Here is a 15,568-nt window from a genome sequence, read left to right on the forward strand (position 1 = left end):
TACAAAAAAAAGGACAATAAAATAAGAGAAGAAGAAAAAAACAGGCATTCTTAATCATAGCCAATAACTCTTAGAACTAACATCGACTATAAGCTCTCTCACCCATAGCGACTCACTCTTAAAACTAACATCGACTATAGGCACTCTCACCCATAGCGAGTTACTCTTAAAACTAACATCGACTATAGGCACTCTCACCCATAGCGACTCACTCTTAAAACTAACATCGACTATAGGCACTCTCACCCATAGCGACTCACTCTTAAAACTAACATCGACTATAGGCACTCTCACCCATAGCGACTCACTCTTAAAACTAACATCGACTATAGGCACTCTCACCCATAGCGACTCACTCTTAAAACTAACATCGACTATAGGCACTCTCACCCATAGCGACTCACTCTTAAAACTAACATCGACTATAGGCACTCTCACCCATAGCGACTCACTCTTAAAACTAACATCGACTATAGGCACTCTCACCCATAGCGACTCACTCTTAAAACTAACATCGACTATAGGCACTCTCACCCATAGCGACTCACTCTTAAAACTAACATCGACTATAGGCACTCTCACCCATAGCGACTCACTCTTAAAACTAACATCCACTATAGGCACTCTCACCCATAGCGACTCACTCTTTTAACATCTCTTAGAAGTCCGCTTGTCACAACTCTCTTATATATTTCTGGTAAATTAAATGTATTGAAATAAGATGATCCGCCTCTATACAGTAATTTAAGTATATATTACTACTATCCATATATTATAATTATCTCTCTTTATTATTCTCAATATGTTAAACAATCATTCATTCTTTTTGTTAATCACTTTTATGGTTAACTTTCGTAATTGTTACATGTTAAAAGTGTATATCTTTATCTAATGATCTTATAATTAATTTACATTAACTTTACTCTTTTTTTTTTTCTCAATTTACTTCTTTAATATAGTATAATCATATACAGGATACGTAATGTAATCTATAATACATCGGTACTACAATTCACTCAGCATACAATTGTACATATAATTTGACATATAATTAGATATTCACTTTTATGGTATTACATAAATAACTGTCTTTTATTACCATGATATCATTATTTTTAAAATCATACATACATCAATAATTTATTCTATAACAGTATATAAGGTCTATATCACCTACCATCACTTTAGTTATAACCAAATCCACTTTCTACTCTGAATCACTTGTCATTGCATCATTAAAAACTAGCCAAGGGTGTAGCCTATCAACAGCAAAAACCGACCTATATGGTTTACAACCTTCTTTTCTAGTAATGGGGGTATCCTCTATCTCATAGCGATCATTACCGATAATTTTTGAGATTCGAAATGGCCCTACACATTTAGGCAATAATTTGCGACTCTGTCCCGGATCTGAACGGATATCTCTCTCGACTCTTACTAAATCTCCTAATTTATATTGTGTTGGTTTTTTGTGAGACCTATCAAAACGTTCTTTCTGTTTTTGCTAATTAATTTGAATTCGGGACTCTGCATCAGACCTAATCTTAACTCGATCTAACGCGGAATGAGAATCCGCGACTATAGGGTTCATGATACCGTCCGAAACGCCTGTTGTTTGAACACCAAACAACATCTCAGAAGGAGTGCGATTGGTGCTTTTGTTAATAGTATTGTTTAGTGACCATTGAATTTGTGGTAAGCATAAATCCCATTCATTTTCAGGTTTACCGTGATTAGCAGCAGTTATGGCATCGACTATAGTCCGGTTGTACCTTTCAACCTGGCCATTTGCCCTGGGAGAGGCAACAGCATTCAAAATATGCTTGATACCTCTACCATTAATAAAGTTTGAAAACTCTTTGCTAGTGAAACTTGTACCACGATCTGATATTATACGGCGTAGTACTCCAAACAGCGAGAAATATTCTGTAAATACTTGAATAGTGGTGCTACTCTTAGTATTTTTAACTGGTTTTATGTATATAAATTTCGTAAAGGCATCAATGATTACTAAAATGTGACAATTTTTCTTTTTACTTATAGGAAATGGACCGCAATGGTCAGTGTGGAGCGTATCAAATGGTTTGCTAATTTTAGGTATAGGATGGAGCTCCCCTTCTTTAGCACCGGCCGGTAGTTTGTTATGTGCGCAGCTTAAGCAAGAATTGCAATACTTTTTAATAAATCGTCGCATTTTCTTAAACCAATAAATTTGATTAACTCTACAGTAAGTTTTTTCAAAACCGAAATGACCAACATCGTCGTGATTCATACGAACTACCTGCCATCTTACCGATTTCGGAACTACCCACTTTAAATTGACTTCATTATTTTTATCAATTACTACTCTATATAAACGATCATTTTTTATTGTGTAGTTCTTATGAATATCGACTATATCTTTAGTGTCTGGATCATTTAGGATGCTAATTATTCTTTGTATCTCTGAGTCCTGTTCCTGCACTGTACTCAGCCACGCGTCATCATCTATTGCTAAAACATCGACAACGTCTACCACGACCTTCGATTCAGACGTACTGGGATTGCGCGATAAGGCATCAACGTGACTCATTTTAGCCCCATCTCTATGCTCTACTGTGAAATCGTATTCTTGCATAGTTAAGTACCAGGGAGCTACTCTAGGAATCAAATCCTTTTTAGTCATTGTGCTACGTATAGCGGCACAGTCCGTAACAACTTTAAACGTTTTTCCTAAAACATAGACTCTGAATCGAATTAAAGCACAAACTACTGCCAGAGTCTCTAACTCATACGAGTGTAGTTTGCTTTCGTCTGATGTGGTCTGACAACTGTAATATGCTATAGGGTGGAAAGTCTCTAAATTTATACGTTGCATTAATATGGCGCCTATACCGATTTTACTAGCATCTGTATGAATTTCTAATTCGGCCTGGGGATCATATAATGCTAAAACGGGTCTGGTGGTTAATTTAGATTTTAATTCATTGAAAGCCTTTCTCTGTGGCTCATCAAAACACCACACAGCATTCCTTTTTGTAAGATTCGTCAGAGGTTTTGCTATCACTGAAAAATTGTGAATAAAGCGTCGGAAATAGCTAGTGAGCCCAACAAACTGTCGAACCTCGTGAACGTTTTTAGGTATGGGAAAATCAATTACCGCCTGAATTTTAGCTACCCCAGGGCGTATACCGTCGGCACTGATCTCATACCCCAAATAGTTTATTCGAGTCTGAAAGAAATCGCACTTTTTTATATTTAACTTAAGTTGAGCTGATCTTAACAATTGAAAAACTCTTTCCAACTTGTCTAAGCCTTCTTCTATTGTTTGTGATGTCACTAAAAGATCATCCATATATGCTAATGCTAGGTTTTGTTTACCTTTCAGCATAGAGTTAATGATACGCTGGAAAACGCTAGGTGCATTAGCAAGCCCGAATGGCATTCTCTCAAACTCAAACAAACCATCCGGTGTTGCAAATGCAGTATACCGTTTACTGTTTTCACACATGGGCACCTGGTAATACCCTGATGTTAGATCAAGGCTTGTAAAGAATTGATTACCCCCTAACCTATCTAATTGATCCTCAATGCGAGGCAAAGGATATTTATCTTTAAGTGTCTTTCTATTTAAGGCTCTATAATCGACACATAGGCGTTTATCGCCATTTTTCTTACTGACTAAAATAACTGGACTTGAATAATCAGAAGTACTTTCACGTATGATACCATTGGAGAGTAAATCTTCTATAATCTTATTTAGGTATTCACGTTCACTCTGGGAAACTCTATATGGATTATATACTACAGGTCTATTGTCAGTTAGGTTGATTTCCATTTCAGTTAGGTTTGTTTTACCTAATTCTCCTAAATTCATTGCAAATCTCTGTATTTTTCGATTAATTTAAACAATTTTTGTTTCTGATCCTCGGTCACTATTGTACTTATTTTTACATCCGCTAAAGGTAAAGGTTCATACTGTTTGGTTTCTGTAGTTATACCTACATATTCTTTATTTATTTCGTGGTATTGCTGTCCCCGAGCTAACAAAGCTCCTTTAGTAATTTTTAAATCATTAAGTGACAAGTTGGCTAGCATTAGATACCCTTTACCTGCTTTGAACTGAAATATACCTGGTAGAACAATATATTCGTTGTTAGGTAAAGTTCGAAGATTATATTGAACAAATAGCCCTTCCGAGTATTTACTATTTGTAGTGACATCAATGGGCATAGTAGTTTTTGGTTCAATAACGTAATCACTTTCTGCATACACTTTAATTTTTAAATCACTATTGGTCACATCTGGGGTTTGTATAAAAACTAAATCATCATTTGTTTTCAAAAGTATTACATTAGGTTTTTCCGTAAATGACTGCCCAACCAGAATTGATGTTTTTAAATAATGATTTTCTACGACTAGAATTTCCGTTTCAGCCTTAACGGCGCCTATTTGTAAAGTGACTACTACTTTACCAATTGGTTTTACAGAAGAATTGCCAAAACCCTGCAAAATTGGTAAGTTATCAGTAGCCCAAGTATCATGCAAGAGTTTTGCGTCAGATTCTCGTATAAGAGTACACTTACTACCTAGGTCAACGTATCCTCGCAATGTTATATCACCCACTTTGACGTCTTTGTAAAATTTTGCATTATCGGACTCACTATTGGTAATACGCATGACACTCTTAGTTCGTTCCGTCGAACTATTGTTTTTATTAGCTTCGCCAGTATTATTACTGTTCTTGCTTCTTCGTACAAACTTGTCATCGATACCATGTATAAGGCAACCGACTGCCTTTTTACCAGTTATCTCACATTTATTTATAAGCGCAATTTTGTCATAGTAATAATGTTCTAGAGGTTGGCCAAACCTACACCTAAGTTTTAACATTGTTGTTAATAAATCACCGTAGTTTTCGTTTGAGGGAAATGCTAATTTTAATTTTTGTGTCCACTCATCCCAATCATATAGGACTGAGGATAAACCCTGATACCACTTTTTGGCTAAACCACTTAATTTAGGAAGAGCATAATGACATATTTGGCGGTCATTCCAAGAATAAATCTGCGCACATTCGTTAACCTTGTTTATCCAATTTTCTATTGTTTGACTATTTTCACTAGGGTCAAATTCTGGAACAACACTGAACGCCACCGGAAAATTGTTTTGAGCCCAAAAATTTGAAGTTACTGGCGCAGAATTACTGTTAGGGTTATTTAATCTAGTAACATTATTTGTTGCGCTGTTATTGTTCGACAAACAAAGATCAGTTTGATCATTAACTGCAATGGGTATATTTAACCTATTTAATCGAATCGGCGATGTCAACGGGGGAGTTTTAGTCGACCCCCGGTTAACATTCCTACTGAGAGATTTATGTCTGCGACGCTTAGAATGCGCTTGTTTTTTTTACCATGTCTTTTATGGCTATGCTTACGACCTCGATTACGTTTCTTTCTACGTCGTGACCTACGTTCATAATCGTCACTATCACTAAAACTAGAATTTGTAGAAGTACTATCTACGCTCGATTCCCGCCGTTTTCGCTTAGATTTTCCCATTATCTCCACTAGTGATGCAATGAGTAAATGATTCAAGATATACTTAGGAACAACAAATACAAAATTTTATATATATAACAAAACTAAATATATACTATCACAATATTAAACACAGCATTAATAGACACCGGCAGTAAATCCGGAAACAGCGGCAATAAGTAGGTACATGGAACCTCAATTAAGATATATAAACACACCAATAGCTATGTAGTTTAAATTAATAATAAAAAAAGTCATATAAGATTAATAATAACAGTTTAAAAACAAAGATCAACGATAATTGTACATTTATATTTCGAAACACATCGCGTAGTCTACGTGTAGGTACTTCAAAAGAAAAAATAAAAAATAATAACAACAAATAACAGCTTAAATAGTTTTCACTTGTAAATTAAAAAAAGAACACCAACGCTGACCTGATTATTATAGTTCAGGTATTATATAGATCACTTTCACTAAACTTCCAAAAACATGTGTGCAGTTTGTTGTTTACCGCTCGCGTACCTTCTGCATATGAGATATGCGAATGAGATAATCAGGAGCAATTTAAATTTTGAAGGACTTCGCAGTAGCTCGCTAGTAGAATTTTCCTCGCTTTGGTTCGATATCGATTTTGAGGCGGCAAATGTTAACGTAGCCACATGAAAGTCAAATAACACTTTAAGATCTGACCTTAACATCCAAGATCGAGGAGACCGCAGCATCGGGCACGTAGATTAACTTTGTCACTTCTGACTGTTAGAAAAACTCAATATGCACTATTATAAAGTTTATTAATTAAGACATCAGTACTTAACGCCACTAAGTAGTATCGAGACCGCCTTTTACGTCTGATCCGTAGTCAGTATATATTCTCTCTGCTTTTTATCTACCACCGCCAAAGCTAAAATAAAATAATTCCCCGTCAACGTCCATTCCCCTCTTAAGTGTCAACTGTGTTGCCATGACAAACGAGCTATCAAAGGCCTGGCAATTAAACGATTTTACTGATATTAAAATGATAGTGTTGCTAAACCTTAAAATAAATGTTTTGATAATTGATCCATATTTTTAATACTCTAACACATTTTTATTAAAAAAAAAGTTATTATGCTCAGTGGTTTCTTTTTCTTAAAATCTATGCTTCCATAAAATAAATTCGTATCAATTCCTGACACATCTATAGTAAATTGAGGTTAAAAACTTGTATTTAGTATCAAATCCCGCCAGATCTTTGACAATTGAGGTTCATTCGCCGCCAGATCCAAATAGGCCAATTAGAACACAGGATTTTGACGGATAACTGTCATGGCGTCCTCGGTCTCAGTATGAACGCCCATACATTGTTTTGTGGGTTTCGTGCTGCGTTTTATGGTGAATTTAATAAGAAATAATGGCTGATTTCCTAAAAAAAATAGACAAAGTTCCGCCAAATGAGGCAAGGAAGCGAGGTGTGAAGAGAGAAAACTGGAAAAGAGAAAGAAAACGTCGAGAAATGTGAGTAAAAATTTCATTGAAATTGTTCTTATTAGGCTGTACAGGCTGTTAAATTAGTAACCGTTTTTGAGTCAAATTATACGTGTAATTAATTTTATTGGATTTGGTCTATCATAACAAAAGAGTCTATGACATTCAAATTGAAAAACGATGGTTAGGTTACGTGGTTTTGCGTTTCGTCCGTAGTTGCTGACTCATTAAAATATTTACATTTTTTATACTGCGCAGGGGTCGGCAGAACGTTAGCGTACAAGGTGAAGAAAACTATCGGAGTGAAATTGGGCAACCTAAATATGTAACGAAACGAAGAAAGAAAATCTCTGACTTGGCACCCGTAATTTTGCCAAGAGTCAATAAAGTAAACATTAAGAAAATACTTGATGTTGCAAACCTTTTAAAGAAGCACTTCGGTGAAGACTAAAGGATTGTCGACCCTTTGAAATATTATAAAGACATAGAAGAAAATAATAACAATTTTGCAGAACATGAGTACATTCAGTGTGTCGCACTAGAAGAAAGTGAAAATTTTATGTTATAATTAATTACAATAATACAATTTCTTAATTTTCATTAATACGTTAATAGTTTTATTTATGACTTCTCAATGACTATTTCCTAACATCACTCATTAGTTTCACTTTTTGAATCTATAATGCTCATCATCATCATCATCATCATCACCGTCACCATCATTTCAGCCTATCGCAGTCCACTGCTGGACATAGGCCTCCCCAAATTCGCGCGAAAAAGTGGCACGAACTCATTAGGGGTTTTGCCCATAGTCACCACGCTGGGCAGGCGGGTTGGTGACCGCAGGGCTAGCTCCGTCGCACTGAAGACGCTGCTGCCCGTCTTCAGCCTGCCACTTTTAATACTTCCTGTATATTAAGAAAGTGAATGTCAAAACCCGCTACATCCATTGAGTTGAGTAACAAACTCCGTCAGATCCTTATCTCAATATCAATATCCGCTACATCCATTTTTTTTACTTACATTTAGTTGTATAATTTAAAAGTTAAAAATAATTTTGCTTAGATGAGTCGGAGATTCGAATAAAGTAAATTTACTTTAAATGTATAAAATGATATGCCACTTGTAACTGTGACAGAAACGAAAAGTCATTTATTGTAAAATTGACCTTTCCGGATCTGGCGGATTTTGATACTAGACGACTCAATTATTATATCAACTGTGATTATTAAATCATTGTATTTGAGATAAAATTTTACTTTATTTTACCTATTGAACCAAAACCATTATTAAATAAAATTTTCAAAGTTCGGTTACTATAATTTGTAATATCACTACATAGTATAAAACAAAGTCGCTTTCTCTGTCCCTGCACATGTATGTACGCTTAAATCTTTAAAACTACGCAACGGATTTTGATGCGGTTCTTTTTAATAGATAGATTGATTCAAGAGGAAGGTTTTTATGTATAGTAACATCCATTAAATAGTGGAGAAATACTGTTATTTTTGAGTTTTCTAATGTTATGTCGTAAATAATTATTATTTTTTTTCGCTTAAATTGCAAACGCAGGCTGAACCCTACGAGATTTATCAAAATAATGTACTAAGTATTATAAAAATTGAAAAGGTCTACAGAAAACTCCGCGATGGTATATACCTATCTCTTATGGATATCCCACAAAACCTTTTTTTTTCATTTACTTTTTACGACAAATAATGGCTAATTTTCGAAGCGATTTTAACCAATACAGCATTAATCCTTATCCAATTAAATACCTTAAATATATTTTTTATTTAATATAGATCTATATGGCCCTTTACAGCATATGATTTAAATGAATATTTTCGAAGATATTACAGATTTAAAAATCGCGGTACGTAGCGTTTGCGGCGGTTCCGGCCGGCTTTTACTCTAAGGTAACGCGTGCGGGCCACGGGCAGTAAGGAATAAATCAAAACTACTGGATTGATTTTAATCATTTTTTTAGTGAATGACATAGGCTATAATTATATTTTATACCCGTGCGAAGCCGGAGCGGGTCGCTAGTCATTAATATATGATCATAAGTAACGATATTTTAAGTTTTATTTTATTAGAGTCATATCTTGTTTTGATACTGAATTTTAATAATCTTTTTTTTAAATTACTTGTGCAATAAATTATAAGAACTTTACCAAATAACAGTATTCTATAATAATAAAAATTAAAGTTTCGGAATGCAAAAAGTGGGTCTTACAGAGACCGCTGAAAATTGCCAATTTTCAACTCGAATTTGAGACCGAACGGTTGGTCTGAAAGAAAAAAATAAATAGTAATATTTGTAGAGAATTTTAAGTACTTAAATTTCTGTAAGCAAACCATTTACTAAAGTTTAATAGTTTTCGAGTTTTAGGCAAAAATCGAAAAAAGCAGGTAGTTTTGCTTTTTATGCGACTTTTTTCAATGTAGCGTCACAAAATTTTGTCCGCAAATCTCAGATTTGTTTTCAGCACCCCAAAATAAGTATAAAATGAAAGAAATCAGAACTACTCCAAAACTGTCCCACTAGCGGGCTTTAGAGTACAAATTAACTGAATTAATAGCAGTAGGATGTTACAGGCTAGATCATGATCGTAATCGATCTACATAAAAGCTAAACTTCAAAGATATTTAAAATTCGATTTACTAAAATCCTAGTTTTCTATCTAGTGCTGTAACAGCGCCATCTATATTTGTATTTTCCAATTTTTTAATGGAACTTTGTCGCAGAAACCATGTAAATATTCCAATCAAAATAAATATTAACTATTAAAATACTAATAATGAAACTAAAAAAAAGATAGTATAAAAAATGGCCGAATATTAAAAAAAAAATACAAACATAAGCTAAGCTTCAAGCTAAGAAATTCAATATGATTTAGTATTTTAATGTTTAACTGGAAAAAAATCACTTCAGCCTATCGCAGTCCACAGCTGGACATAGACCTCCCGCGCCGCTCCCGACCGATAGTGACAAATATCCAAGTTTTCCGCAATCCTCATACAGCCACCACCGGTAATCTTACGTAGATCGTCGGTCCAGCGGGCCAGAAGGCCTCAAACACTGCTTTTACCAATACGCGATCTCTACTTCTGTGCTTGTGCTATGTGTACTTAGTGCTGTGTGGCTACGGCACTAAAGAATTTAGCCACCCCCTCTCTTCCCGTGGGTGTCGTAAGAGGCGACTAAGGGATAACAAGGTTCCACAACCACCTTGGAACTTAAGAAGCCGACCGATGGCGGGATAACCATCCAACTGCTGGCTTTGAAATACACAGGCCGAAGACGGGCAGCAGCGTCTTCAGTGCGACAAAGCCAGTACTGCGGTCACCAACCCGCCTGCCCAGCGTGGTGACTATGGGCAAAACACATGAGTTCACGTTATTTTTGGCGTAAACTTGTGGAGGCCTATGTCCAGCAGTGGACTGTATAGGCTGTAATGATGATCTCTACTTCAGGACACGTCTGCTTCAGAGGCCATCGGCCCTGCGACACAGGTGACCAACCCACTGCCACTTCAACTTGCTAATTCTGTGGGCTATGTCGGATACTTTCGTTCTTTAGCGGATAGTTTCATTTTTGATCCTATCTTTGAGATAAACCCCGAGCACTGCGGAATCTTCGAAGAGAAGACTCGACCCAAATGCCGCCCAGCCTAATCGAATTCTTCCTTAAGCTTCCTTCTCGAAGTCGTTTCGGCCTAGTTGAATGGTGTGGCCTAGGTAAACATAATAACATCATAAACAATTTCAAGAAGGATACCGTCGATTCACATATTTCCATCCAACCATCGTGGTTGGAAATATGTGGATATTTTTTTTGAAGTATTTACTTTAAAAACAATTGCTCATTTGACTCATTTTTATAATTTTTTTTAATCAACGAAAGTATATTCATTTTTTATTTATATAATTTCACAGATACCAGCGAGATTAGAAAATTTCTTTGGGATTGAATTAAAAGCTACTGATTACATCCACCATCTCCATTTTTAGACTTATCCTGATGCTAATGTGGCGCCACCCTAATTTAATGCATTTCGACGGCCACTTTCTGATATATAAAGATTATGCTCCTCCCTTCTACACCATTCTACATGGAGCATAGATGACCATTCTACTTAATTATGTCAATAAAAATATTTTTAAATTGTCAATGTCAAACATGTAAACTGTGTAAACATTGCAATTTCTGTATAATTAATAATTTTAGTCCGTTTTTGTGTCCGCAAACCGCATGTCGTAACAGGTTTACATATTTTCAATAAGTGCTGTTTAATTATAAATTATTAAAATGTCTGTAACTTTACATACAGATGTTGGTGACATAAAAATTGAGCTGTTTTGCGAACAGTGTCCGAAGACTTGTGAAAATTTTTTAGCCCTTTGCGCGAGTGATTATTACAATGGTTGTTTATTTCATAGAAATATAAAGGTAAAGAAAATTTAAATTATTGATAAATATTTAATATGTATGTATAAAAAAATGAAAACTCAATAACTTTATTTTTTCAGGGTTTTATAGTACAAACAGGTGATCCAACTGGAACAGGAAAAGGTGGCACATCTATTTGGGGCAAAAAATTTGATGATGAATTTAGGGAGGAACTTAAGGTATGTACTAATGAAAATAAGATTGACTGTATTTATTATAACTAACTATAAATTATTTAAAATTAGTTTTGCTATAAGTTAATAAATAATATTTAAGACATATATTTTTTTACTTTATAAATTTCATATAACCACTTCTAACTTGATTATTCTAATTTCATAAATTATTTTAAAACAATAATTCTTGTTGTATTATATTTTTTTACATTAGAATTAATGTTATGAATGCCATTTTCAGCATAATGCAAGAGGAATGGTGAGCATGGCAAATAATGGTCCAAACACAAATGGTAGTCAATTTTTCTTCACCTATGCAGAGCAACCGCATTTAGATCTCAAATATACATTATTTGGAAGGTATGTAAAGTATTTAGTTTTATATTTTTTCATTAATATATTTAAAGCCACATGTATCCCTTAATCATTAACTAAACTTGTATATTACAAGTTAGTCTAGATCTCAAGCTATCATACCAAGTTTCATTAATATCAGTCCAGTAGTTACGAAACACATAATATATTCATCCTCACAAACTTTCGTGTTTATAATATTATAGTAGGTATCAGGTGTACATGATGAAAACTGAGACTGACAGCTTAACATGCTCTCCGAGACATAGTGGGAAGACCCACAAGGACTATCAACCAGACCCGAAACAACTACACACAAATATCCACTACGAGTGGGAATCGAACTCTCGACTGTCAGTGTTTAGGCACCGCCGACACGCATACGCACCATTACACCAGAGCGGTCATTAACACATAGGTTACTCTTTATCCTGACATTCCCACGGGATCGCAAATTACGCGAAGTGAAACCACGTGGCAGAGCTAGTAATATATGTTTGTAAATACTAAACAATGTTTATCATGCTGTGGGCATTTACAATTGTGCTTGTTGCATTTCTGGACCCAAAATAGAATTCCCTTCCTACTAGGGATCATCGAGTGTGTGGCATGTATTTATTCAATTTCGAGTAACATTTTGATAAAAGTAACTTTTTTTTATTTCCAGGGTCATAGATGGCTTTGAATCACTTGATGATTTAGAAAAGATGGTAGTCAATCCTAAAACATTCAGACCCCTAACCGAGGCAAGAATTACTTCTGTAACAATTCATGCTAATCCATTAGCAGGTTAATTTCAATAAAGAGTTATATAAATTATTTTTGGTTTTCTTTATTGATTTAAAAATTTGACATCACAGGACATAATTATTGCTCATAAACAGTATTCCTGATATTTAGCTATTATAAGATATTAAAAAAAAAAAATTAACAATCATTACTAAACATTTAGTTATGTTTAATCTGACAATAATGTAACAGTCTGTTTGAAATTTTATTCTTTATAAATTGTGCATATATTGTTTAGATTTTGTGGTAAATAAATAAATATTAAGAGTTTCTAATACCTAAAATTTGTAACAACCAAACTATATTTACAGAAAGTAATAAGAATTACTTATTCCACAAGCAAAAACCTTGTTTTATCACTACACATCCTATATTATCTAATAATTTTATAAGTACATAATTTTGAGAGATTTTTATGAAATATAACTATTTAACAATGTAGCTTTTAAAATACAGATAAAAGTGTAACAAGAAGTTATATTTGATCTTATTCTGAAAATAGATTAAATGTGATTTTAATTCTTATGGCAGTGTATCGGTGTTAATTCTCAGGTTTCTAAGTCATAAAAATTATCATCTAAAGGAAAATTGGGTTCATTTTCCTTTTTTATTTCAGTTTCTGGGATTTTGTCATCAAAATTATCTGTAAAATGAGATTTGATATGAGCCACCAAGTCAGGTTTCCTCTCAAAAATTGCACCACATTCTATACAAGGCATATTCACAACCAGGCATTCATGAGTCTCTTCATGTTTGTTAAGCTTATCTTTTCTGTTAAATTTTTTATCACATTGACTACAGCTAAAAGGCTTCATACCAGAGTGAATTACCACATGACGATCGAGTTCTCTTTTTCGTGGGAACTTTTTAAAGCAAATTTTACACTGGAAAACTCTTGAACCAATGTGGGCTATTGAAACATGTGTCTTATAGGCATCTAAATTAGAAAATTTCTTTGGACATTGATGACATTTAATATTTTTTGGCTTATTTTTATTTGACATTGGCCCTTTTGGTTTTGCTGTTGAAGACTGTTTACCTGAGGTTGATGGGTTCTTTTGTATGTGATTTATGAAACTACCCTCACCGGCTATATGATCTGGTACCCTGGGCAGGTCATAATCGTTAGGAGTTGTGTTATCAGAATTCAGTGTGGGAGAAGTCATAAGGTTACTAAATGGATTCACATTAACTACCATATCATGAGATTCCTGTTCAGTATCGAAGTCTTTATGCTCTGGGCTAACTGGCCCATGCCTAACTTCATGTTTAAGAAGTTTATCTCGCCGTCCAAATGTCAGTGGGCATTTACGACATGCATAAGGCTTCATCCCAGAATGAACTAGAACATGTCTTTGTAGATCACCTTTTGCTACAAAGCTACGAGGACATAGAGGACAAACATGGGGCTTATGACCTGCATGAATTCTTAAATGTTTACTTAAATTAGTATTTCGAGAGAAACTTTTTAAACAGTATTGACACTGAAAAGGTCTTATGCCAGTATGAACAATGGAATGTTTTCTCAAATCAGATCTTCTGCCAAAACATTTATCACATTCAGGGCAGTGGTATGGTTTGTCACTACCGTGAACTTGTTTTGTGTGAGCCACATACTGGTTACGCTCAGCAAACACAAGACTGCACTCTACGCATTTATATGGAAGATTTGGGTCATGAAAACTTTTTTCATGTTCTTTACACTTATCTTGTGAAACGAAAGCTTGATCACAGTACTGACACATAAAAACATTCTTGTAAAATGATTCAGTGGTTGTTTCTCCCTCGGGTGTGTTCAGGTCTCTTTCTCCAGTATCAACCTCAGGTTGATCTACGTTTTCAGATTCCTCGGATGAATCATAATCAAGGCTTGGATCCACCACCATCACAACACTGTCTTCAACAATAAAATCTTCTGTTTTAGGTTTTTGGTTTTCATGAGTATTATTATAGTTAAAATTACTTAATTCCGATGAGTTTGAATTATCTAACTCGTTAACACGATTAGTAATCTGTCTCAATCTAGCTTCACTTTGAATGCATTGCGATCGGAATTTAGAACACTTGTCTAACTTAAACAAACATTTATAACAGATTCGAGCGGGAAGACCGTCGTTAGGATCCATCTGAAACGAAATGTAAAAAATCGATTAATGTGTGTCTACTCTAGATATAATAATATCTATAATAATTCAGTTTAACATAGATACTGACCCGTAGTTCGAAACATTCTGCGATTTTCGAGGTTAGTGTCATGTTCGCATCATCGTCAGGAGCTGTTCCGAAAATTGATGTCGTAAGTCCACTTTTACTTAAACACAGGCGACAGAGCGCATGAAAATTTGTGATAATAAAGGAATCATCCATTTTGCCCAGAATATGACATGAAATTAAACGTCTCCGACTTTATTGACAGTATTAAAACCGTAGTTATTCTATTGTTTACTTTTAAAATGTTATTGGAACATTTTGTTTGATTTATGAACAAAAGCCTCGGAGGCTACGGTCTCTGGTAGCAACTACGCAATCGTTCGATCCGATACAACTGGGACGATGTTCGGCAGGGCTGCGCTAGGGGAACATCGTCGTTTCTACCTGTCTGTCTGCATTATTATTATGTTTCTAGAAGGTAGTTAAGGTAGTTTTTTTTCATTTTTAGCTAAATTAAGAATTTTCAAGTTTGAGTTAAAATTGCTACTTTGAAATATACCAGATTTCAAATTTGAATGTATGTATTAAAAAAACCGCGCTACTTTCGCAGAAAAAGTAATGTTTTCTTTTTTACGATTTTTACGGGACTAATA

At 34.6% G+C, this 15,568-nt stretch overlaps 2 protein-coding genes across 2 annotated transcripts; one reads left to right on the forward strand and one right to left on the reverse strand.

Moving 5' to 3' along the window:
* Positions 1-11,112: 11,112 nt before the first annotated feature.
* On the forward strand, positions 11,113-12,794 carry LOC123665397 (peptidyl-prolyl cis-trans isomerase-like 3). The gene is made up of 4 exons (XM_045599712.1): positions 11,113-11,445; positions 11,526-11,624; positions 11,863-11,981; positions 12,643-12,794. Exons 1-4 carry the CDS (start codon positions 11,305-11,307, stop codon positions 12,767-12,769), a joined length of 486 nt encoding a protein of 161 aa, XP_045455668.1. The 5' UTR covers positions 11,113-11,304; the 3' UTR covers positions 12,770-12,794.
* On the reverse strand, positions 12,792-15,131 carry LOC123665379 (zinc finger protein 708-like). Its single transcript, XM_045599694.1, has 2 exons — positions 14,979-15,131; positions 12,792-14,890 (listed from the first exon to the last, which is right to left on the reverse strand). Exons 1-2 carry the CDS (start codon positions 15,129-15,131, stop codon positions 13,313-13,315), a joined length of 1,731 nt encoding a protein of 576 aa, XP_045455650.1. The 3' UTR covers positions 12,792-13,312.
* Positions 15,132-15,568: the final 437 nt, after the last annotated feature.

This window comes from Melitaea cinxia, chromosome 2, assembly GCF_905220565.1.
Source record: "Melitaea cinxia chromosome 2, ilMelCinx1.1, whole genome shotgun sequence".
Classification (NCBI taxonomy): Eukaryota; Metazoa; Arthropoda; class Insecta; order Lepidoptera; family Nymphalidae; genus Melitaea; species Melitaea cinxia.